The sequence below is a fragment of the Panthera onca genome, chromosome D1 (genome assembly GCF_046562875.1).
Source record: "Panthera onca isolate mPanOnc1 chromosome D1, mPanOnc1 haplotype 2, whole genome shotgun sequence".
In the NCBI taxonomy this organism is placed as follows: domain Eukaryota; kingdom Metazoa; phylum Chordata; class Mammalia; order Carnivora; family Felidae; genus Panthera; species Panthera onca.
In genome coordinates this window covers 52914009-52940952 of record NC_138348.1, presented here as the reverse complement: position 1 = coordinate 52940952, position 26944 = coordinate 52914009, and the positions used below count along the sequence as shown (strand labels likewise).

Here is a 26944-nt window from a genome sequence, read left to right as displayed (position 1 = left end):
AGCCTAATTAATAAACTGAGTTTTAATTTCAAAGATGGCCCAGGCTGGAAAATGTCCTGAAAAGTCATTTTGTTTCTTATCCAAAGGAGGGTTACAAACATAGAAAAGACAATTAAGAACTCTCTCAAAAGTTTAAGAAAATATCTTACATGGATACGTTAGAGAAAAATTTTAATGAGCCCATATCAGTTACCTGATTAAAATTGGTGGAGAAAAAATAAGGGAAAGGTACTGGGCTATAAATCCAGAATTAGCTATATATTTACCTACTATCATTGCAGAAAAGATACTCTGGGATAGACCTGGAGAATATATGATACCACACATGAGTTAATGTATGATATCACACATGAGTCCCTTCTTTGTCATTTTTCACTCATCTTCAACTAATTTCATTTGTCCTGAATACTTGGATCTTTCTCACCCTGAAAGAGTTTTATGACACTGTCTCTGATCTGTTTTATCTTTATCCCATAAACAATGGGGTTCAGTGTTGGGGGAAGAAGAAGAAGATAAAGATTAGCCACAATTAGGTGAAGAGAAGGGGGAATGGTGTGTACCCCAAAATGGAGGGTAAAGAAAGTGAAGAATGCTGGAACATAGGTGATGATTGTGGCAGATTTACGGACAGTGCAGGTGCTAAAGGCCTTCTGCCAAGCATCTGCTGGTGAAAGACTGACCACTGCCTGAAGGAACATAGTGTAAGACACAGATATACAGCAGATGTCAAACACTCCAATCAGGAGGGCAACTGTCAGACCATTGATGACATTGATCTTGATGCTGGCACAGGACAACTTCACCACTGACATGTGGCCACAATATGTATGGGAGATAATATTTCTTTGGCAGAAGGGCAAATGCTTGACCAAGAATAGGAAAGGAATAATCACCAACACACCCCTCAGGAAAGTGGCAAGCCCAGCTTTGGTAATAATAGGGTTAGTGAGTATGGTAGCATATCGCGATGGGTAGCAAATGGCCACATAGTGGTCCAGAGCCATGAGCATGAGCACACCAAACTCCACATCTGTGAACCCATGGACAAAGAACATTTGGACTAAGTAAGCATTGAAGTTAATATCCTTGAGATTGAACCAGAAGATGCAGAGTGCATTGGGTAGAGTAGTGGTGCAGGTAAAGAGGTCAATGACAGACAGCATGGCCAGAAAGAAATACATTGGGTGATGTAAGGACTCCTCCTGATGAATTAGGTATACAAGGCCAAGGTTTCCCAAAAGAGAGATGGTATACATTATACATAATGGGAGGGAGATCCATACATGTACTCTTTCTAGACCAGGAATTCCATTAAGAATAAAAAATTGCGGGGCAACATATGAATTGTTGAAAACTGGCATAACTATTTCAATAGAGGAGCTCTATGTATCCAGAGGTGTCTATCTTGAGGAGAAGGAATTAAGAAATAGAAATTTAATTCAGAATGTTTTGAGAATGAAAATTAAATTTGGAACATAGTTACATTCATAACAGAACAAATATAAGTAATTGTAACTATGAAAATATACCATTTATTGAATAATACTATATTATGGTAATATTTTAAAAGTTTTATAAGCAATCTAAATGTAATTTTGAAGCCACAATTACCAAGCTGTGATTATTTTTTTGACATCAACTAGAAAAAAACCAAGGCACAGAGATATCAAAATGTAAATGACACAAAACTAGATTCAGGGATAGCAATGATATGCATGCAATCTCTTTACTATGCATCCAGGCTTGACAGAGTACATACCTTATGATAGCAAGTTATCATTATATGAAGGATGGACTGAAGTTTGCTCATTACATTAATCTTGTGTGGCAATACGTAATGGGAAGATTATGATTATATCAAAGAAGATCTTGTTCAAATTTAGCTCTTTCCATACCAGTCTTATAACTTACTGAGGTTTACTTTACTCTTGAAGCTCAGATGCTCATCTAGAATATAAGGCTAATGACACCTACCTCAAAGAGTTATGAAAAATCAGGGTTTTTTTGTTTGTTTTTTTTACTCTTAGGTTAGTATCCTGGTGAATTGGATATCTTAATTTGAAATACAAGTGTAGGTAGGACATGGCTATGAGAGATAAGGATAGTGGCCATGAAAGTCTAACTTAATTGTCCCATGAAAAAGAAAAATAAGAAACCTCCATTTCTCAAATACCCTGTAATTCCCAAAGTCAATGGAGTCACCTATTTCCTTTCCATGTCTCTGTTTTTACATAATTCTTGAGAAGCATTTTCTCTCTCTTAGAATATGTCTACTCTTATTACCTCAAATATAGCCAACATGAAGGTAATTTTTCCAGTAATTAATTTTATAAGAAAGCTATTTAACAATTGTTGAGTCCTCCTTCTAAATGCATGCTAGAAACTTCCACAAGCAGTTTAAATCACCATGTCCAAGACTAAGCTCGTCACTTCAGCCTTTACCCCATGCCAAAATAGGTTCCATTTCTGAGTTTTGTCTTTTGGATAATGGTGTCATTATCTACCATATGATATACCAGCATCTTTGTGATCTTCTCAGGTATTCTTCCACTTCATCTTGGGTAAAATTCCTTTACAGCTCAAAATGCTTCAGTTCCTACTCTGTCCAGGCCACTTCAGCATGTCTACTATCTACCCGCTATTCTCAGACAAAACAAGCCTTCTATTTTTAAATCCAGAAATATTTACAATGTCAGCCTTTTCTATCACCAATCTTACTGTCTTTCAAAGACCACCTAGCTAGGGTGCATCGGTGGCTGTCTGTTAAGCATCTGGCTTTGACTCAGGTATTGATCTCATAGTTAGTGAGTTCAAGTCCTGCATTGAGTGACCTCGAGCCTCACTTTGGGTGAGGCACACTTCTCCCCCTCTCTCTACCCATCGCTTACTTGTGCCCCATCTCTCTCAAATAAATAAATAAATACCATTAACTAAATCCACCTATTTCTTGGCTTTGCCACGAAATTTTTCAAATTTTTTCAAATGAATTTTTTCAAATTTGATTTTCAAATATTTTTCAAATCACATTTGTCCTAGAGCATAATTTTGAAGACAATTTAATGCACTGCTTAATAATCTTCAATGTTTTCCCATCAAGTTGAGGGTAGGACTCAAATTTCGTGGCATGGCATTTAATAAAGTAAAATTTAGGTCTTATCCTCTCTTTCCATTTTATTTCTTTCCAATTCCTAACCACTCAAAGTGGTCCTGGTTTGGACAAGAAATTATATGGTCACTGTATCCTAGCATTTCATGCTTAAACTTTGATAGACTACATGCCAATCCCCAAATTCTACAAATACTTCAAGTTTATGTTGACTTCGCTCAGTTTCTTTCCGTTATTCGAAAATCTCTCTCTGTCATGTACTTACCTTGAGAAGTCTTCTTTGAACATTGAATCCTTCTTCCCTCCCTTCCTTCCTTCCTTCCTTACATTATTTATTTTCTCTTTTTTCAAGTTTTTATTTAAATTCCAGTTATTTAACATACAGTATAATATTAGTTTCAGGTATAGAATTTAGTGATTCATCACTTACATACAACACTCCGTGCTCATCACAAGTGTTATCCTTAATACCCATCACCCATTTAAACCATCCTGCCACTCATCTTCCCTCTAGCAACTCTCAGTTTGTTCTCTATGGTTAAGAGTTTGTTTTATGCTTTGTCTTTTTTCCCCTTATATTCATCTGTTTCGATTCTTCCTTTAAAGAATCCTGTGCATTCCGAAGATCAGGGTAAGCTAATTTCACTAAATTCCGTGACTCAGGTACAGGATGTTTAATTTGCTTCCCAAAGCTACTGGTGATTAATTCAGAGTGAAATCCAAATTTTTCTGGCTCATACATCCTATCTGTTCCACTACAGACAAATCCTTTAAAAGGCTAGCAAGCAGTAGATCAGTGAGCTGTTTCCTCATTTACTTGTTTTGTATTTATTTGCTTGTTTCTCTGGAGGAATATGAGGCTTCATATTTTTAACTTGGGGCCTCTATAGTTCCTTCTTCTTATAATTTCTCCCTTCCTAGCACTCCAGCCATCTTCCATATAAAGAACAGGGTTGTGCAGGATGATTCATACTTTCAAAGGGGGAGGTAATTTGGTTATAAGTACCTTTCAGACTTACCTGGAGTTCCCCCACTTCCTTATTTTGCCCGTGGTTCTGGGGAATTAATGAGACAGAACATAGGAAAGGATTGAAAGTACAATAATCACAAAAGTATAGGAAGATAAATTCACCATTTTCATTCAGTCTTGCATTGAGCCTTTTCCTGTGCAAGAGATAAAGCAACACACTGTGTACTACCAAAAGCATACTACGTCACATATGTTGCACCAAACCACTGCACATCAATCACAATTTCTCTCCCCTCCTTGATGACAATAGGCTCAATTACCCGACCCAGTTGTCTAACCATCCAGGATCTGATGGGAAGTATAGTGATTGATGCCATCACTGCTACTTCTGTGTTTCCTCATCCCACGCTGGGCAGCCATTTGACCCAAAGTGTGTGCAGCACCCTTTGTTGCCTCTGTCTGTTTAAAACAGAAAATGGCCTCCTTTATATTATCACTTGATCTTAGCCCCCAGAAAAATCAGGATGAGTCAGGTATTGCTTAGGACATAGGAAGGCCAAGAAGCCTTGCTTTTTCACTTTCTTCTCCTTTCCATGCTATGCTTATCCAGAGGAGAAAGCCTATGACAACAGTTGTTGTTGTTTGTTTTAGGAATTTAGGGTCTGGAACACAGAATAAATCCTATCAAGCATTTGAAGAACCCTCTGCATGATCTCCTGGAAAAGAATGTCAAGAAAAAGCTAGAACCAGAAAAGGGAGTTCTAGATTCTTTGAGAATACTTCAACATTTTATGTTATTATTTTGAAATATTTTTCCTGATGTCAAATTCAATTTTTTAATGTGTTTTATTTATTTTTTGAGAGAGAGTGTGGGGGGAAGGCAGAGAGATACGGGGACAAAGGATCCAAAGTGGGCTCCACACTGACAGCAGTGAGCCCAATGCAGAGCTTGAACTCACAAACTGTGAGATCATGACCTGAGTTGAAGTCAGATGCTCAACCAACTGAGCCACCCAAGTGCCCCTAAATTCAATCTTTTAGTGACACATAGTGTTGTCACTGTTTCAATGCTGAATATTTCAAGCTATGGACCCTAAGCTAATTTAAATAATTCCATTTGCTAAATTTTTAAAATTTCCATTAAACATCCACCATGTGTGCTCATGGGTTGGAAGAATAAATATTGTTAAAATGTCAATACTACCCAAAGGTATCTACACATTCAATGCAATCCTAATCAAAATTGTACCATCATTCTTCTCGAAGCTAGAACAAGCAATCCTAAAATTCATATGGAACCACAAAAGGCCCCCAATAGCCAAAGTAATTTTGAAGAAGAAGACCAAAGCAGGAAACATCACAATCCCAGACTTTAGCCTCTACTACAAAGCTGTCATCATCAAGACAGCATGGTATTGGCACAAAAACAGACACGTAGACCAATGGAATAGAATAGAAACACCAGAACAAGACCCACAAACGTATGGCCAACTAATCTTTGACAAAGCAGGAAAGACTATCCAATGGAAAAAAGACAGTCTCTTTAATAAATGGTGCTGGGAGAACTGGACAGCAACATGCAGAAGAATGAAAGTAGACCACTTTCTTACACCATTCACAAAAATAAACTCAAAATGGATGAAGGACCTGAATGTGAGCCAGGAAACCATCAAAATCCTAGAGGAGAAAGCAGGAAAAGACCTCTCTGACCTCAGCTGCAGCAATTTCTTACTTGACACATCCCCAAAGGCAAGGGAATTAAAAGCAAAAATGAACTATTGGGACCTCATGAAGATAAAAAGCTTCTGCACTGCAAAGGAAACAACCAACAAAACTAAAAGACAACCAACGGAATTGGAAAAGATATTTGCAAATGACACATCGGACAAAGGGCTAGTATCCAAAATCTATAAAGAGCTCACCAAACTCCACACCTGAAAAACAAATAATCCAGTGAAGAAATGAGCAGAAAACATGAATAGACACTTCTCTAAAGAAGACATCCGGATGGCCAACAGGCATATGAAAAGATGCTCAACATCACTCCTCATCAGGGAAATACGAATCAAAACCACACTCAGATATCACCTCACGCCAGGCAGAGAGGCCAGAATGAACAAATCAGGAGACTATAGATGCTGGAGAGGATGTGGAGAAACGGGAACCCTCTTGCACTGTTGGTGGGAATGCAAACTGGTGCAGCCACTCTGGAAAACAGTGTGGAGGTTCCTCAAAAAATTAAAAATAGACCTACCTATGACCCAGCAGTAGCACTGCTAGGAATTTACCCAAGGGATAGAGGAGTGCTGATGCATAGGGGCACTTGTACCCCAATGTTTATAGCAGCACTCTCAACAATAGCCAAATTGTGGAAAAAGCCTAAATGTCCATCAACTGATGAATGGATAAAGAAATTGTGGTTTATATACACTATGGAGTACTACGTGCAATGAGAAAGAATGAAATATGGCCCTGTGTAGCAACATGGATGGAACTGGAGAGTGTGATGCTAAGTGAAATAAGCCATACAGAGAAAGACAGATACCATATGTTTTCACTCTTATGTGGATCCTGAGAAACTTAACAGAAACCCATGGGGGAGGGGAAGGAAAAAAAAAAGAGGTTAGAGTGGGAGAGAGCCAAAGCATAAGAGACTCTTAAAAACTGAGAACAGGGGCGCCGGGGTGGCTCAGTTGGTTAAGCATCCAACTTCAGCTCAGGTCATGATCTCGTGGTCTGTGAGTTCGAGCCCCGCATCGGGCTCTGGGCTGATGGCTCAGAGCCTGGAGCCTGCTTCCGATTCTGTGTCTCCCTCTCTCTCTGCCCCTCCCCCGTTCATGCTCTGTCTCTCTCTGTCTCAAAAATAAATAAACGTTAAAAAAAATAAAAAAAACTGAGAACAAACTGAGGGTTGATGGGTGGGAGGGAGAGGAGGGTAGGTGATGGGCATTGAAGAGGGCATCTTTTGGGATGAGCACTGGGAGTTGTATGGAAACCAATTTGACAATAAATTTCATATATTAAAAAAAACATCCACCGTGTGTCAGGCAATGAATACTTTGGCAATTAGCATAAGGCCTTTCTGTGCTTCTATTCTGGTTCTTTCAGGTTAACTTGTATATAAACAGCCAGCTTGCATACGAACTCAAATCTTTACTCACTTGCCTTCAGAAAAAGCAGCAGCAATACCATCTGGTTGTCTATATTTATATTTAAATATATTTATCTACTTATTTAAACTCTTTTATGAATTTAATTACATTCCTGTAACGAGTCTACCAATTCAATATTATCATAGTCATTTTATCTAACCAGGATTCTGTAGGTTTAATAGCATGCTGCATGATTCAGAATTTTCTGCTCCCTACACTAAATACAGATACTCTACTGGAAAGTCAAATTTCTTCCTCTCTGCTGCCCCATATTTTCTCCATTTTTTATAATTTTGATGACCTCAGGACCTGTACTAGAACTTTTTGTATATTCATCATATCCCTTTACTGATCTGTGAGCTTGTTTTAGCACATGGGCCAAATCTGCTACCTATTTCACCCCATTAATAAGGACAATACCATGATTAAAAAGTGTAAATTGGAGTTAAATCAGCTGACTGCAAGTTGTGTGATGAATTTAAGAAATAAAGGACTACGGGGAAAAGTGGGTTAGTGACTTGGAGGGAAAAGGGTGTGCCTATTTATCTTTCCTTGAACTAAGGCATCTTAGGGTTATTATTGTCTAATCCTCTGCCTCTGTCATTATACCATCTATTTGTAGAAATGAATAAACATAAAAAGAATTCCCTATACTGTAAAGGAGATTTTGAGAGCACCTAGATTCTCCTTCCCATGCAAGAGCACACAAACATCCCATGCTAATACTATCTCTGTTTTGAATGTGGAATGATCATGTTCTTCTTAATTTTCCCTAGCCAAAGAAATCACCAACAATACCCTTTTACATGGCAGTGTCCTTGTCCCTGTGATCACACAGGCAGGCTGGAACAAGTCTAGGCTTTGTCACACAGTAAGCCTAGAATCAAAATATATGGAAGGCATTACCTTACCTACAATGTAGCTCCAGACAAGGAGTATGAAATGTGCTTATGCCAGAGCGAGGACCCAGGAATGTATTTGAAGGTAGCACCCTGGTGTCACCTTATAAAACCTTAGTGCTTAGTCTGACTGGCTTCCCATGGGGAACAAGCATAATCTCACATCCTCAAAACTCCCAAGTCTCAATGTGAAACAGGGCTTAAGAGACCTGAGAGACAACGGGTCTCTTTCCCTAAGGGAAAATGTGATATAAGCCTTCATATATTTGAACAAAAATAAAATCCCAAACCGTATCTCATCCCCAAACTAGGGCAGTCCAAAAAGTAAGTCCCATGGTACAGGTATCCCACCATTATGATTAAAAGTTGAAAATTCTTATCTAAAGTAATTAAAAATAAAGCAAATTGAATGTGTATGTGACTTTATAAGTGTTTAGTTATTTGTTATTCAAATTTGTAAAATATTACACTCCTCAATTTCAAAAGAGAAAAATGTAATAATTAAAACCTTTTTAAATAACATATATCTGGTGTTAAGAAATACCTGTGATCAAGATTTTGTGTTATTTCCACGTAAACGTAATTTCCACATTTCCACGTAAATGTAATTTTTTAAAAAACTCAGGATCATAATTCACAGGTTATTTCATCACTGAATGCTTCTATTATACACACACACACACACACACACACACACACACTAGAATATCATTGCACTATGAGAAAAAAAGGAAATCCTATCTGTGACAACATGGATGGGCCTTGAGGGCATTATGCTAAGTGAGACAAATCCAAGAAAGACAAAAACTGTATGATCTCATTAAAAGTGGAATCTAAAAAGGCCAAGCTCATAAAAGCGGAGTAGAATGATTACCAGAGGTTAGGGGATGGGGAATTTGGTATATTGTTGTTTAACTAATAACTAAATCCAGGAGATTTAATGTGTAGCATAGTGATTATAGGTAACATTATGGTATTATAAACTTCAGAGTTCCTGAGAGAATAGATCTTAAGTGTTCTCACTACAAAAAGAAATGATAATTATGTGAGGTGATAGAGGTGTTAGCTAACACTATGCAGGTAATCATACTGTAACATATAAATATTAAATCAACACATGTTGTACACCTAAAACTTATACAATTTTATATGTCAATTATATCTCATGAAAATAATTTTTAATGTTTTATTTTATCTTTTTTGAGAGACAGAGAGAGACAGAGTATGAGCAGGGGAGGGGCAGAGAAAGAGGGACACAGTATCCAGAGTAGGCTCCAGGCCTGGAGCTGTCGGCACAGAGTCCAATGCAGGGCTTGAACCCACAAACGCGACATCATGACCTAAGCCAAAATCAGATGCTCAATCAATTGAGCCACCCAGGCACCCCGAATGAAAATAATTTTTAAAACAAAAAACAAATCAAGTCTCATTGCATGTTAAAGTAGTTTCTTCTAATCATTTTTAAACATTTGTACAAGATAATCCCTCTCAAGAAAATGGAAATAAAGATGTGGTTACGTGTCATAATAGAAGAGAGTGTTGTGTTCCTCCTGATAACTCCTATCAGATTGCAAAGAGATAATAATAGAAAAATAAATTTAAGAAAAGTAGGAAAGGGAAATTATTAGCAATGGAAAAAATATTTCAACAAATTCTTGGAGGAAATAAGATGGAACAGTGTTAATGAACGAAATGATGCAATCAGCAGAATGAAAAGGCAAACTGCTCAATGGGAGAAGATACTTGAAAACCATAGATTAATATCCAAAATACAAAAGAACTCCTACAACTAAATTTGAGCAAAAAAAAATGAATTACCCAATTAGAAAATGGGCTACGGTCCTTAATAGACATTTCTTCAAAGCAGTCATACAAATGGTCAACAGGTATATGAAAAGATGATCAGCATCACTAATATTCAGGGAAGTGCAAATCAAAACTACAATGAGATGTTACCTGATATCTATCAGGATGGCTATTATTGAATAAACAGAAGACAAAAAGTATTGGCAAGAATGTAGAGATATTGGAACATTTGTGCATCGTTGCTAGAAATGCAAAATATTTCAGCAACTATGGAAAAAAATATGGAGGTTCCTCAAAAATTTTTAAATAGGACTACCATGTGATTAAGCAATCCTGCTTCTGATGTTTATCCAAAAGAACTGAAATAAGGGTCTCAAAGAGATATTGGCACTTTTGTGTTCACTACATTATTCATAATAACCAAAATGTGGAAATGTATATAAATAACCAAATGTATAAATAAATAAATAAATGTATAAATGTATAAATGAATAAACCAAAATGTATATAAATGTTCATTGACAGATGACTTGATGAAGAAAATATGGTATATACATGTGCAATGGAATACAATTCAGCCTTAAAAAAGAACATTTTGCAATATTCAACAACACGGATGACCATGAATATATTATGCTGAATGAATAAAGTCAGTCACAGAACAACAAATACTGCATGATTCTATTTCTATGAGGTAAATAAAATAGTCAAATTCACAGAATTAAAGGGTGGAATGGTGGTTTCCAGAGGTAGCAGATAGTGGGAAATAACTAAATAACCTTTACAAATTTCAGTTAAGCAAGATGAATATGTTCTACAGATCTGCTTAATGTAGTATATATAGTCAACAAAATATATTGTACACTTAAAAATGTGTTAAGGGGATCAATTTCATGTTAAATATTTTTACCTCAACACAATAAAATTAAAAAACAACAACAACATGAATTTTCTAGGTTTAAATCCCAGATTTCTACCTAAAATCTTTGTAGACTATGGCAAATTAATGAATCCATCCAAGTTTCAGTTTCCTTAAAAATAAAATGCAGTGAATAATAACTATCTGCAGAATTGATTCAAAATCAGAGATAATGCATGTATATCTCTAGAATAAATTAGCTCTTACTGTGTCTAAAAAAACTGATGGTTAATCTTGTTATGGAGAGAGAGAGAGAGAGAGAGAAATAATGTGTAAGAAATCGCAAAAGGAGCTATAAGGATCTTTAGAACTGACCTACTTAAACCATCCTTGAGGCAGGTCGTGGCAACAAGTGCAAGTTTCTAGTGATGTAATAAGAAAGTGACCAAACACAAGAATAATCGTTGAAACTTGATTACAAGAAATTATTCTCATCTTCAATCTTCTTCATTCAGAGTTGTGGGAATTCTTATTTTCCTTTCTTAGACTGAAACCACTAACCCCTAAATTCCATGGTGTATTAGCATATTTTAGGTTATTCTCTCATATTGTTGGAGTACATCCTCAAATAACTTTATTTTTAAAAAACATTTATTTATTTATTTTGAAAGAGAGCAAGTAGGGGAGGGGCAGAGGGAGAGAGAGAGAGAAACCCAAGCAGCCTCTGCACTGCCAGTGCAGAGCCCAACATGGGGCTCCATCCCACTAACTGCAAGATCATGATCCGAGCCGAAATCAAGAGTCAGATGCTCAACCAACTGAGCCACCCATGTGCCCCATCCTCAAATAACTTTCTAAGAAAAGTTGTTATGCAGATCTTCTTTCTTCATTTTTTCATATCTAAAATAACTTTACCATTCACTATTAGAGTGATTATTAAATTGAAAGCAGAAGTCTAGTCTAATGATTATTTATTTTTATAAGTAAGAAAACTGCTCTATGACCTTGCAACATCAATATTTGTTGGTAGGTATCCTTTCCATTTATGTAAACATGCATTGGTTTTTTAAATTATTTTAATGTTTGTTTTCCACCTCAAATTTTTAAGCATCTTTTCATTATATTTATAGTCTTTAATTTCACAGTAGTATGTCCAGGTTTGAATCTTTTATAAAGGATATTCTAGGTATTTTGGTATTTCTTGATATTTCTTAAAATACAAATTTTTAATTTTGTTATAGGAAATATTATTTCATAGTTGTTTGGATAAATTCTCCATTTGCCTGAACAGTTTTCTCTCCTAATGTAAATCCTAAAAGTCAGACTTTTGTCCTCTTGGACAGAACTTCTATATGTCTTTATTTTTCTTTCATATTTTATATCCCTGCCTTTTTTCTTTCTGTGAGATTTCTGTAACTCTCTTTTCCTTTCCTTAAATATTTTTGCCATCATTCATTCTTTTCTGTTATAAAAGTTATTTTCTAATTGTCTGCTTGCCCCTTTTCCATAGAAATCCTTTCATTTTTTAATGGGTGAAATATATTATCAGATATCTCTGAAAAATATTGATGCTGGAAATATTCTCCTAAAAAATAATAAGGATGGTTACATTGGACAAAATATAGAAAGAAATGTAATCCTGACTTCGTTGTAAAGTAATACATATTCATACTCAATATTTTTATCAATATTCATATAATCATAGGAATTCAAGTACTGTTTATTAGCTTTCAACTATTATAATCAAATTATAAACAAATCTAGGAAGATTTCTGGAATCATAGCAGTAGTAATAATCTTAAGACTAGGAAATCAAAAATATATCTGATTTGGGGCACCTGGGTGGCTGTCGGTTGAGTGTCTGACTTGAGCCTAGGTCATGATCTCACGGTTTATAGGTTTAAGCTCCATGTCAGGCTTTGTGCTGCCAGCACAGTCTTCATATTCTCTGTTTCCTCTCTCTCTGTCCTTCCCCCACTCGTGCTCTCTCTCTCTCTAATGTTTATTTATTTTTGAAGGAGAGAGAGAGTGTGAGCAGGTGAGGGGCAGAGAGAGGGAGATACAGATTCTGAAGCAGGCTCCAGGCTCTGAACTGTCAGCACAGAGCCTGATGTGGGGCTTGAAGTCATGGACTGTGAAATCATGACCTGAGTCCAAGTCGGATGCCCAACCGACTAAGCCACCCAGGCACCCCTCTCCCTCTCTCTCTAAATAAATAAACATTAAAATTTTTTTAATTAAAAATAAAATAAAATAAATATATCTTATAAACATTGAGGTTAGAAATATAGAAAGAAGGAAATTATAAAAACACATTTAATAAATGTATAAATACATGTACATGTATATACATATATACACTATATGCACACACATACATAAATCACACACACAGATATTATCACACAAAGGTGATAAACATTGTAATTGAGTTACAGTCCTCATTGTCTGTAACAGGGTAGTTTGTAGTCAAATTCAAGTTTAAACATAGCTTGGAGTAAAAGAAGAAATCACCAAAAAGAAAAAAAATACACATATGATGCTATCTCTGGAAAGAAACTAAATGGAAGAGATTTTCAAGATGGAGTTTTTTTACTTTTTTATGATTCTCTTGTGTGTGTTGTCTGATCATAATTTGTACAAATATACGTATTATTTACACTAAATTTAGCATCCTATAAAAACAAAATATATATACTTTGTTAGTCATGGACAGAGAGTACAGGAAGAAAATGTTTCAGTATAGAGAGATCAGAGAGTGTACCCAAGACATATTATTTTAAATAAATATTTTATTGAACTATAATATTCATGCAAAAAAGAGCACACATCATAAGTATCACCAAGCGGATACACCCTGTAATTGCCATTCAGATCAAGAACTAAATCAGTGGCAGCACCTCAGAAGCACCCCTCATACTCTGTTCCATCATTATCTGAGCCTTTATTCTCAAAGTTAAACATCATCCTGATTTCTACGACTACAAATTAGTTTTACATGCGTGTGACCTTTATCTAAATGAAATCATAGAATACATATTATTTGGTCTCTCTCACTCCACATTATACTTGAATAGATCACAATTACTTATTTATTCAGTTTGGATATTGATGGACATACATTCTGTGTGTTATGAATATGCTGCAACTTACATCTTTTAAAAGTTCTCTGGTGAACATATGTATGCACTGCTGAATATACAGTTGATAAACTCAGGAATGAAAGCAGGAGAAAAGAACTTGGGGAAGAGGAATGAACTCCAAATGGTTTTGGCAGGAGAATGTTGAGATACTAAGACTTTGATGAGCACAGCTCATGTTTTAGCAGGGATTTAAAATCTTAAAAAAGTTCAACTCCCATCCTGGTGACCCAACCACTCTCCCCTAAGTATATGAAGAACATGGAATTTCAGAAGAGAGAGTCTTTGTCTACATGAACATAGTGTCTACCTCTTTAAAAAGAGGTGGAAGAGGGAGGCTGGGTGGCTCAGTCAGTTAAGGATCCGACTTCAGCTCCGGTCATGATCTTGCCGTCTGTGAGTTCAAGCCCTGCATTGGGCTCTGTGCTGACAGCTCAGAGCCTGGAGCCTGTTTAGGATTCTGTGTCTCCCTCTCTCTCTGCCCCTCCCCTGCTCACACTCTGTCTCTCTCTCTCTCTCTTTCTCTCTCTCTCTTAAAAGTAAATAAACATTAAAAAAATAAAAATAAAAATAAATAAAAAGAGGTAGGAGAATTAAAGTTCCATGAAAATATTTCCTGTGGCCAGATAACTGCTTTCATTTGTAGAGTTCCCTACAGACTTGGTTATCTCAACCTGGATAAGAGAATTCTAACTTCTAAGAAGACTCTACTTAAATGTTGTGAGAATTGTCCTTTCCCTTAAACAAGAATCTAATAACAATTTCTCGTATCTGCTTGGTTTTCACCCCATACACAATAGGGTTCATTGTGGGAGGCATGAGCAGGTAGAGATTAGCCATAATAATGTGTATATGTGGAGGAATGGTGTGTCCCCCAAACCGGTGAGTAAAGAAGGTGAAGAAGGCTGGGACATAGGTGATGACAATGGCACAGATGTGAGCAGTGCATGTGCTAAAGGCCTTCTGCCGGGCATCTGCTGATGATAGACTCACAACTGCCCGGAGGATCATAGTGTAGGAGATTGTGATGCACAGGATGTCAAAGCCCCCAATCAGGAGGGCAACCATTAAACCATATATGGCATTGATCCTAACATTGCCACAGGATATCTTGGCCACAGACATGTGGTCACAGTAGGTGTGAGGTATGACATTGCCCCTGCAGTATGGCAGGTGCCTGGTGAGGAAAGTGAAAGGGATAACAAGTATTACACCTCTAAGAAAAGTGAGGAGTCCAGCCTTGGAAATGACTGAATTTGTGAGGATAGTAGCATAGCGCAGGGGATAGCAGATGGCCACATAGCGGTCCAGGGCCATGAGCATGAGCACCCCAGACTCCATTCCTGTGAAAGTGTGCACAAAGAACATCTGGGCCAGGCAGGCCTTGAAATCAATCTCCTTGAGGTTGAACCACAATATGCAGAGGGTGTTGGGAAGAGTGCTGGTGCACATGAGCACATCTGTGAAGGATAGAAGGGCTAGGAAAATGTACATAGGTCTGTGGAGGGTTTCTTCAGAGTAAATGAGGTATATAAGACCAAAGTTTCCTGTGATGGCAATGCTGTACATGGTACACAGGGGGAAGGAGATCCACAAATGTACTTCTTCCAGCCCAGGGATGCCATTTAGGATGAATGAAACTGGAGTTAGGCTGGTGTCATTTAGGAATGACATAACACCTGTTGCAAGTTCATGGTACAGAAGTTACAGAATTACTCTGTAAGCAGGAAAAAAGAAAGGTCCAGAGAGTAACTCACCAGCAGGATTTTCTTCTTCATAAATGCTAATTTGTCTTTCTTGTAGGTCAATCACTAAATATGATCTTTTATGTTGACTTTGTGACATATACACTGTTTGGGTCCATTACTTACACATTAGATATTGGGAAGATGAACTGACTGAATTTAGTGGATGTGCTGAATCTGGATGTATCCAGGGTTTTTGGTTATCATAATTTACAGTTCATTCTCCAGGCTGAGTTGGCCACTAAGTGACTAACTGGATGATCAAGGATTGATGAAATATTTGACATGTTCTAAGGGCTCATTATCTTAGTCAGATATACCTATTTCATTCTGAAATGTTAATAATTTTCAAAGGTTCTTGTGGACTCACCTTTAAGGTAATCAGTCTTAACTGGTGAACACCCTGACAATGATTTTAGTGGGCTAATTTTAGTCCAACACCCACCCCCTTTTGGTTTGAAGGAAACTTAAATTGAGAAAACTATGAATCATAATATTAAAGGTAAAAAACATAGTAATCCCATTCCTAATATCATCAAATGGCCACCTATTTCTGCTTTTGGATCACTAGCATCATAAATAGTGGGTGAAGTATCACTGGGAATGCAGTAACTTATGAGACATTAATGTGCTAAGGCTACAGTCTCTTCCAGTGGACCCTAGGGTGAATGGAGATACTCATCATCTGAAACTAAAACAATTGACATTTCCTTTAGAACAGCACTTTATTTTCTTTCTAAACCACAATTTCAGGGAGCCATAGAATCAAATATTTCTCAGCCTACATCGTCTCCAAAACTAATTTATTCTAGTATAAAGGAGATGTTCCACACATTTTTTAAAGGCCATAGAAAAGGAAGCCGTGGGAGAATAAGGAATGACAAAACGTTTATGAATAGTAAAAAGGAGAATATTTGGTGTGATAGTAGACTGTGAGGAGATAAGAACAAAGTTATGAGCATATGATGGATGCAAATAAGATGTGGAAGTCTGAAAAAGAGGGCTATGTTGGGCTGGAATGTGCTAATTTAGGGGAGAAACTACAAGTAGTAACATACAGGAGATGGTCCTATAGAGGGACTGTTGAAGGGAAAACCATCTCTTTGGATAAAAAATATCAATGTTAAAATTTATAGTACTTTCTGGACAAATGAGAGGTGACCTCCCTGCCACCTCAGAGATGTGTCTGTTGGAAATCTAAGATTGTATAAACTTGACTCTTCTCTCCTCATATGTCTTTTATAAAATCTTTTATCTTTATTTTTTAAAAGATTAAGGCTGAGTATATGAAATATAGGAGCTCTTTGAACTGTGAAATAATTCAACGATTATAACTATGAGATGAACTGTAAGCAATTTCCTAAAAGGAACAGTAGACGAGAAACAGAAAACTACGGAATAAGGCTGTCATCACTCTTTTGTTTTCTCCCATGGCAGTGTAAATCATTTTCTTTTGGAAATGCTAATTGTATCTTGAACAGCCAGTGGGACTGATTACTTCTCTTTAGAATACTCCCCATATGGATTGTATTTCAGGCGCTGAAACATTAGTGTTTTTATCCAAAGTGAAAATGGAGCAAATAAGCCAGTATGTAAAATCTGCCTTATAGTGGGGTACACTGTGGCTTTTCAAAGGTCAGGAGAATAACCCTATATGGCAACTCTCTTATGCCTCCTCCTGGGTCAGCTATCATAATTAGCACCCACCCCTTTAATAAGAATGCAGCCCAAATTCAGAAATCTGCTCACCCTGAAAGCTACTGGAGTTCTTCGAGAAACTGAAGACATATCCACAGATCAAGTCATATTCATTTCTATGTGATGATTTTGGTCCTGCAAGACAAATCTAATACCTATATTGACACCATAAAGTGGCAGGTGGAGGTGGGAACTTTTCTATTCTGTGTCTGTGTTTGGGCGCATGTGCGTATGCTCGTGCATTCATGTGTGTGTGTGTGTGTGTGTGTGTGTGTGTGTGTGTGTGTGATATTCTAAATTTTGGAGCTGGAAAAACTTAATTGCCCCATTTATTTCTACTACAGTCTCAGAGGAGAATTTATTTCCCATGTGTGTTTTTATAATAAGAAAAAAAATATAATTAGGAATCGGATATATCTGGGTCCCAAGGAACCTAGCTTAGCCATTGGGAATTGTCTTAGGAATTATTTTGTCCCAAATCATAGCTTAGGACTCTTGAAGGCATATTTTTTATAGGTACAACATAGCATAGTAGATCTGAAATGGAGTAGACTTTCAGAATTAATTCCTTTTGTAAGACAGACCTATCTTATATCTTTTCCAAAACTTAGCACAATGTCATGTACAAAATTGGTGGTGAAAAACTTGGGAATAAAAATTACATAAGCTTTGTAAAAAAATGAGCTTTATGTGTAATCTTGTATTTAGTGTTCTTCATAAATTTACCCATTATTTTTAACATTTTATATGGATTATTTTGGACTATATAGCATCTCTTTTCAGTTATTATTATTTTTTAAATTCACATCCAAGTTAGTTAGCAAATAGTGCAATAATGATTTCAGGAGTAGAATACAATGATTCACCGCCTACATATAACAACCAGTGCTCATCTCAACAAGTGCCCTCCTTAATGCTTCTTGCCCATATAGCCCAACCCCCCCACCCAGCAACCCTGTTTGTTCTCTATATTTAAGAGTCTCTTATGTTTTGTGCCCCTCCTTGTTTTTATATTATTTTGCTTCCCTTAACTTATGTTCATGTTTTATATCTTAAATTCCATATATGAATGAAGTCATATGATATTTGTCTTTCTCTGACTAATTTTAATAATACACTTTAGTTCCATCCAGGTTGTTGCAAATGGCAAGGTTTCATTCTTTTTGATTGCTGAGTAATACTTCATAATATATATATATATATATATTTACATCTTCTTTATCCATTCATCTGTTAATGGACATTTAGGCTCTTTCCATACTTTGGCTATTGTCAATAGCTCTGCTATAAACATTGGGGTGCATATGCCTGTCTGAAACAGCACACCCGTGTCCTTTGAACAAATACTTAATAGTACAATTACTGGATCATAGGGTAGTTCTATTTTTAATTTTTTGAGGAACCACCATACCGTTTTCCAGAGTGGCTGCACAACTTTGCATTCCCACCATCAGCGACAAAGATTTCCTCTTTCTCCACATCATCACCAACATCTGTCATTGCCTGAGTTGTTAATTTTAGCCGTTCTGGGTGTGAGGTAATATCTCATTCTGGTTTTGATCTGAATTTCCCTGATGATGAGTGAAGTTGAGCACTCTTTTGTGTGTCAGTTGGCCATCTGGATGTCTTCTTTGGAGAAGTATCTATTCCTGTCTTTTGCCCATTTCTTCACTGGATTATTTGTTTTTTGGGTGTTGAGTTTAATATGTTCTTTACAGATTTTGGACTCTAACCCTTTATCTGATATGTCATTTGCAAATATCTTCTCCCATTACATTGGTTGCTTTTTAGTTTTTCTGATTGTTTCCTTTGTTGTGCAGAAGCTTTTTATCTTGATGAGTGTCATAGACTCTGGGTCTGAAATTCTCTCTTGTCCAGCAGGAGAGCAGGATGCAGGATTGAAAATATGAGAGAGGCTAATGTCTGGGAGGAGACAAGAGCCCCGGATAGGGGTCGTTGCTCTGTTTTTATTAAAATCAGAAGGCTTACAAGTGTGATGCATGTGCACAAAGAGACGCAAACCGTGAACATTAACTCATGGGCGTGGGGAAAAGGGGATTTTGAAGATATGTGGTGTTAGGGGTTTGGGTCAATACAAAACAAAATCCTGGCTCCTGACAGATGGTTGTTTACAACAGACATGAGACCCCAACTCTGTTTACCTAAACTGTCTTAGGGGACAAGAAAGACAGAGCATGTAAACAAGGCATCTTTCTTTTGCTAATTAGCTCTGCTCTGTGCAACTTTGCCTACCTGCAGTCTATAGCCATATTTGCCTATTTACTTAATTTGGCCCTTCCTTCCTGTGAAAGGAGCTTTCTGCTAGTGTCCTATACCTTTGTCCTATACTGGGGGCCTTTGGCCCATTTACCTAATCTTATTTACCCAATCTTGGATGTTTCCACCCAGAGATTTCCTATTCCTATACCTTTATCCTATACTGGGGTCTTTGCCCCGTTTGTTCTATACTGGGGTCTTTGCCCCATTTGTTCTATACTGGGAGCCTTTGCCCCGTTTGTCTTATACTGGGGCCTTTGGCCAGTTTACATGGGCATGTACATCCTATGGCTTTCTAATTCTTTTTTTTTTTTAATTTACATCCAAACTAGCTAGCATATAGTGCAACAATGATTTCAGGAGTAGATTCCTTAGTGCCCCTTACGCATTTAGCACATCCCCCCTCCCACACCCCCTCCAGTAACCCTCTGTTTTTTCTCCATATTTATGAGTCCCTCACGTTTTGTCCCCCTCCCTGTTTTTATACTATTTTTGTTTCCCTTCCCTTATGTGCATCTGTTTTGTATCTGAAAGTCCTCATATGAGTGAAGTCATATGATACTTGTCTTTCTCTGACAGACTAATTTCGCTTACCATAATATCCTCTAGTTCCATCCACGTAGTTGCAAATGGCAAGATTTCATTCTTTTTGATTGCTGAGTAATACTCCACTGGGTTTTATATATATATATATATATATATATATATATATATATCACATCTTCTTTATCCATTCATCCATCAATGGACATTTGGGCTCTTTCCATACTTTGGCTATTGATAGTGCTGCTATAAACATGGGGGTGCATGTGTCCCTTCGAAAAAGAACACCTGTATCCCTTGGATAAATACCCAGCAGTGCAATTTCTGGGTCGTAGGGTAGTTCTATTTTTAGTTTTTTGAGGAACCTCCATACTGATTTCCAGAGTGGCTGCACCAGCTTGCATTCCCACCAACAATGCAAAAGAGACCCTCGTTTTCTGCATCTTCACCAACATCTGTTGCTGCCTAAGTTGTTAATGTTAGCCATTCTGACACGTGTAAGGTGGTATCTCATTGTGGTTTTGATTTGTTATTTCCCTGAGGATGAGTGATGTTGAGAATTTTGCCATGTGTTGGTTGGCCATCTGGATGTCTTCTTTGGAGAAGTGTCTATTCATGTCTACTGCCCATTTCTTCACTAGATTCTTTGTTTTTTGGGTGTTGAGTTTGATAAGTTCTTTATAGATTTTGGACACTAACCCTTTATCTGATGTGTCGTTTGCAAATATCTTCTCCCATTCTGTCGGTTGCCTTTTAGTTTTGGTGATTGTTTCCTTCGCTGTGCAGACGCTTTTTATTTTCATGAGATCCCAGTAGTTCATTTTTGCTTTTGTTTCCCTTGCCTCTGGAGATGTGTTGAGTAAGAAGTTGCTGTGGCCAAGATCAAAGAGGTTTTTGCCTGCTTTCTCCTTGAGGGTTTGGATGGCTTCCTGTCTCACATTTAGGTCTTTCATCCATTTTGAGTTTATTTTTGTGTATGGTGTAAGAAAGTGGTCCACGTTCATTCTTCTGCATGTCGCTGTCCAGTTTTCCCAGCACCACTTGCTGAAGACACTGTCTTTATTCCATTGGATATTCTTTCTTGCTTTGTCAAAGATTAGTTGGCCATACATTTGTGGGCCCATTTCTGGGTTCTCTATTCTGTTCCATTGATCTGAGTGTCTGTTCTTTTGCCAGTACCATGCTGTCTCTATGATTATACCTTTGTAGTATGGCTTGAAGTCTGGGATTGTGATGCCTCCTGCTTTGGTTTTCTTTTTCAAGATCGCTTTGGCTATTCAGGGTCTTTTCTGGTTCCCTATACAAATTTTAGGATTATTTGTTTTAGCTCTGTGAAGAATGCTGGTGTTATTTTGATAGGGATTGCATTGAATATGTAGATTGCTTTGGGTACTATCGACATTTTAACAACATTTTTTCTTCCTATCCAGGAGCATGGAATCTTTTTCCATTCTTTTGTGTCTTCTTCAATTTCTTTCACAAGCTTTTTATAATTTTCAGTGTATAGATTTTTCACCTCTTTGGTTAGTTTTATTATTACATATTTTATGGGTTTTGGTGCAGTTGTAAATGGGATTGATTCCTTGATTTCTCTTTCTGCTGCTTCATTATTGGAGTATAGAAATGCAACAGGTTTCTGTGCATTGATTTTATATCCTGTGACTTTGTTGAATTCATTAATCAGTTCTAGCAGTTTTCTTGTGGAATATTATGGGTTTTCCATATAGAGTAACATGATGTCTGCAAATAGCCAAAGTTTGATATCCTCCTGCCAATTTGGATGCCTATCATTTCTTTGTGTTGTCTGATTGCTGAGACTAGGACTTCTAATACTATGTTGAATAACAGTGGCAAGAGTGGACATCCCTATCGTGTTCCTGACCTTAGGGGGGAAGCTCTCAGTTTTTTCCCATTGAGGATTATATTAGTGGTGGGTCTTTTGCATATGGCTTTTATGATCTTGAGGTATGATCCTTCTATCCCTACTTTCTTGAGGGTTATTGTCAAGAAAGGATGCTGTATTTTGTCAAATGCTTTTTCTTTTTTTTTTTTTTTTTTTTTTTTTTTAATTTTTTCAACGTTTTTTATTTATTTTTGGGACAGAGAGACAGAGCATGAACGGGGGAGGGGCAGAGAGAGAGGGAGACACAGAATCGGAAACAGGCTCCAGGCTCCGAGCCATCAGCCCAGAGCCTGACGCGGGGCTCAAACTCACGGACCGCGAGATCGTGACCTGGCTGAAGTCGGACGCTTAACCGACTGCGCCACCCAGGCGCCCCGTCAAATGCTTTTTCTACATCTCTTGAGAGTAGATTCTCATGAGAACCACATCTCTACATCTCTTGAGAGTAGGTTCTCATGAGAACCACATCTCATGTGGTTCTTGTCCTTTCTTTTATTAATGTGATGTACCACATTGATTGATTTGTGGATATTGAACCAAGCCTGCATCCCAGGTATAAATCCCACTTGATTGTGGTGAATAATTCTCTTAATGTATTGTTGGATCCAGTTGGTTAGTATCTTGTTGAGGATTTTTGCACCCACGTTCATCAGGGACATTGGTGTATTGTTCTCCTTTTTAGTGGGAACTTTGGTTTGGATTCAAGTTAACACTGACCTCACAAAATGAGTTTGGAAGTTTTCCTTTCATTTCTATTTTTTTAACAGCTTCAAAAGAATAGGTGTTAAGTCTTCTTTAAATGTTCAGTAGAATTCCCCTAGAAAGACTTCCAGCTATGGACTCTGGTTTTTGGGAGATTTTAGATTACTTATTCAATTTCTTTACTGGTTATGGTTTTGCTCAAATTTGCTATTTCTTCCGGTTTTAGTTTTGATAGTGTATGTTTCTAGGAATTTGTCCATTTCTTCCAGATTGCCCAATTTATTGGCATATAATTGCTCATAATATTATCTTATTATTCTTTGTATTTCTGCAGTGTTGGTTGTGATCTCTCCTCTTTCATTCTTTTTATTTATTTGGGTCCTTTTCATTTTCTTTTTGATCAAAATGCACAGGAGTTTATCAATCTTGGTAATTCTTTCAAAGACCCAGCTACTGGTTTCATTGATCTGTTCTACTGGTTTTTTTGCTTGTTTTGTTTTTTTTGTTTTTGATATCATTGATTTTTGCTCTAATCTTTATTATCTCCAATTTTCTGTGTTTTTAGATTTTATTTGCTGGTCTTTTTCTAGCTGTTTAAGGTGCAAGATTAGGTTGTCTATCTGAGACCTTTCTCCCTTCTTTAGGAAGACCTGGATTGCTATATACTTCCCTCTTAAGACTGCCTTTGCTACATTCCAGATGTTTTGGGCCATGGTGTTATCATTTTCATTGGCTTCAATGTACTTTTTAATTTCCTCTTTAACTTTTTGGTTAACTCATTCATTTTTTAGTAGGATGTTCTTTAATCTCAGAGTATACATTGTCTTTCCAAATTTTTTTTTGTGGTTGATTTTGAGGTTCATAACGTTGTGGTCTGAAAATATCCACAATATGATCTCAATCTTTTTGTACGTGTTGATGGCGATTTGTGTCCCAGTAGGTGATCTATTCTGAAGAATGTTCCAAGTGCACTCAAGAAGAATGTGTATTCCACTGCTTTAGGATGAAATGTTCTGAATGTATCTGTTAAGACCATCCAATCCAGTGTGTCATTCAAAGCCATTGTTTCCTTATTGATTTTCTGCTTAGATGATCTGTCCATTGTTGTAAGTGGGGTGCTTAGGTCCCTTATTATTACAGTATTATTATCAATGCGTTTCTGTATGTTTGTCATTAGTTCGTTTATATATTTGGTTCTCTAATGTTGGAGGCATACATGTTTACAATTGTTAAATCTACTTGGTGGATAAACTACTTAATTATGTATGACTTAATGCACTTCTTCATCTCATGTTAAAGTCTTTATTCTGCAATCTAGCTTGTCTGATATAAATATGGCTACTCTGGCTTTCTTTTGGTGAATGCTAATTAATTAGCATTATATATGGTTTTCCATCCCCTTACTTTCAATCCAAGGGTGTCTTTAGGTCTAAAATGGGTCTCTTGTAAACCGCACATAGATGGATCTTGTTTTCTTATCAATTGTGTTACCCTATGTCTTTTGATTGGACCATTTAGTCCATTGACATTTAGAGTGAGTACTGAAAGATATGGATTTCTTGCATTGTGCTGCCTGTAGAGTTGGAGATTCTGGTGGTGTTCTCTATTCCTTTCTAGTCTTTGATGCTTTTGGTCTTTTTTGTTTTGCTTCATTTTTTATCCCCTCAGGAAATTCCCCTTAAAATTTCTTGCAGGGCTGATTTAGTGGTCATGATCTCGTTTAGTTTTTGTTAGTCTGGGAATTTTTTTTTTATCTCTCCTTCTATTTGAATTACAGCTTTGCTGGATAAAGAATTATTGGCTGAATATTTTTTTGATTCACCATGTCGAATATATTCTGCCACTCCTTTCCAGCCTGAAAAATTTCTTTGTATACATCTTGTACAAGCTTGCTTATTGACACTGACATTTAGAGTGAGTATTGCTTATATATTTTGGGTATTAACCCCTGACCAGATATATAGTTTGCAAATATCTTCTTCCAGTCTGCAGGTTGACTTTTCATTTTGTTGATTGTTTCTTTCACTGTGCAGAGGGTTTTTTTTTAATTTTTTTACTTATATTCAAGTTAATTAACATACTGTGTCGTACTGGTTTCAGAAATAGACTCCAGTGATTCATCCCTTACATATACATCCAGTGTTCATCTCAACAAGTGCCCTCTTTAATGTTCATCACCCATTTGCTGCACAGAAGTTTTTAGTTTGATGCAATCCCACTTGATTTTTGCTTTTTTGTTCCACTGTTTTTAGTGTTATATTAAAAAAAATCATTGCCAAGACTGAAGTCAAGGAGATTGTTCCCTGCATTTTCTTCTAGAAGTTTTATGGTTTCACATCTTCCATGTAAGTTTTTAATCCATTTCGAGTTAATTTTTGTGAGTGGTGTAAGATAGGGGTCTATGGCTCTTGACTCTGTTCCACTTGTCTATTCTGTTTGTATGTCAATACCATATGGTTTTGATTACTATGCTTTGCGACATAATTTGAAATCAGGGAGCATGATACTTCATCAGTATTGGTGATATATTCTCTTTTATTTTTTGTATATCTATGTATGGATTTACTACAATTCATTTATTCACTCACTTCCATTATTGGATATTCCTTTGTTTCCTAATTGGGGCTATTATGAATAAACTTGCTCTAAACATTCATGGGCAAGTCTTTGTATAGACATATATTTTCAGATTTCTTATGTAAATACCCAAGGGTGGAATTTTTGAGTTATAGAGAAGGTGCATGTTCCAGTTTTGATGCTAGAATTGAGGAATTCACGGAAGGCAGCTATAGTTTGATGTTTATATTGCAATGGATACCAGACAGTTCACATGTTCCTTCAGGAAAAAAGTGTTAAAATTTGAGGGTAGCTGTTGATGCTTTTCCTCCTGGCTCAAATATATTCTAAATACAGGTATTCCCCACTTTTTGAAAGTTTGTGTTATGCCACCTCACTTTTACAAAAGACCCACATTGGTACTGTTTTTGATAAGCAAAAGAAATCAAAGATTTTCACTTGTATAAACAAGGCTCAAAGCAATACTAGCAGTCAGTGTTTCTTTTTACAGTGACCTGTTGCAGAGGCAATGAACACCTGAGCAGACAGAGTGGCCCTGCCAAGCTCCTTCCCTGGGAACCACACTCAGCATGTCAGCATCAAGCTCTCACAGCTTTGAAGTGTGTCTGTGAGCATCTGTGCTTTATCTCCATTTATTTTGTGCATCCATTAACAAGATGTGCCCTAACGTATCAGAAAAGCCCAAGACAGGTCCAGAAATGCTCACAAAATTTTCCACTTAAATACGTCGTAATTGATTCTTTGCTTCATACCATTTCATAGGAACACTCTATATTCAGATAACGGGAGATGTCTGTGTAGATCTAGTTTCAACAAAGCTAAATTTACCTCCTCCCCCATCAGAGATGACCTATGGGACATCTATCTGTGTAGCATCAGAAACATTTTCCCCCTTTTCTTGGAAAAGCCCCCAGAGAAACCACTAAGAGTTGTTATATAGCATTCCTAAACAATGCTGTACAATTTCCTGAGCAATACCAGTTACAAATGGAGATTTTAAAACATCAGGGTGGGTGTGGGTGATCCAGGGGAAAGAATATATATAAAGATGTACAGAAAATCTGCAACTAGATAGCAGGGATTGGATTTAGAGGGTGGCTGAATGTGGAGGACTAGTTACTTCATTCTTTAGACTTCTGAAACCAAAGGGATTCACAAACTGCCTTTATGAGGGAGGAGAAGTGGGGGAAAAATTAAGTGTGGTTTAGGCACAGTAGTGCTCATGTGATAAGGACCAAAGAGGTAATATTATAGGCAAGCAAATGTCTGCACAATAATAGAAAAGCAATCAAAATCAGAACCTTGGAAAAGACTGCACAATAATGTCTTCTCCCTGTGGATGGAACAGTCTTCCTTGGGAAGTGGTAAAATCTCTACCAGTGAAAATGAATTAGTGCAAGAGTTGGAAGGAATTCCAGTGATAGTGGACCCCAACTTCCCCATGACAACATTCGTGACATATGTCATTCTCCCTTTGCTTCAGTACATCTGATGACAGGAATCTTTTTGTCTTACTAGGGATTTCTATCTGCATGAATGAATAACAATCCGACAACCCTAATCTACT

At 37.0% G+C, this 26944-nt stretch overlaps 2 protein-coding genes across 2 annotated transcripts; both read right to left on the bottom strand.

Annotated features, from left to right (window-relative positions):
* Positions 1–392: 392 nt before the first annotated feature.
* On the bottom strand, positions 393–1361 carry LOC132677144 (olfactory receptor 52N5-like). The gene has a single exon (XM_060629035.3). The coding sequence runs from the start codon at positions 1359–1361 to the stop codon at positions 393–395; it is 969 nt and encodes a 322-aa protein (XP_060485018.3).
* A 13282-nt stretch (positions 1362–14643) lies between these two features.
* On the bottom strand, positions 14644–15606 carry LOC132662435 (olfactory receptor 52N1). The gene has a single exon (XM_060607905.2). It carries the CDS (start codon positions 15604–15606, stop codon positions 14644–14646), a length of 963 nt encoding a protein of 320 aa, XP_060463888.1.
* Between the last annotated feature and the right edge of the window lie 11338 nt (positions 15607–26944).

Coding starts and splice junctions, on each gene's coding strand:
- LOC132677144 (XM_060629035.3), bottom strand. CDS start 1,361: ATGCCAGTTTTCAACAATTCATATGTTGCCCCGCAATTTTTTATTCTT.
- LOC132662435 (XM_060607905.2), bottom strand. CDS start 15,606: ATGTCATTCCTAAATGACACCAGCCTAACTCCAGTTTCATTCATCCTA.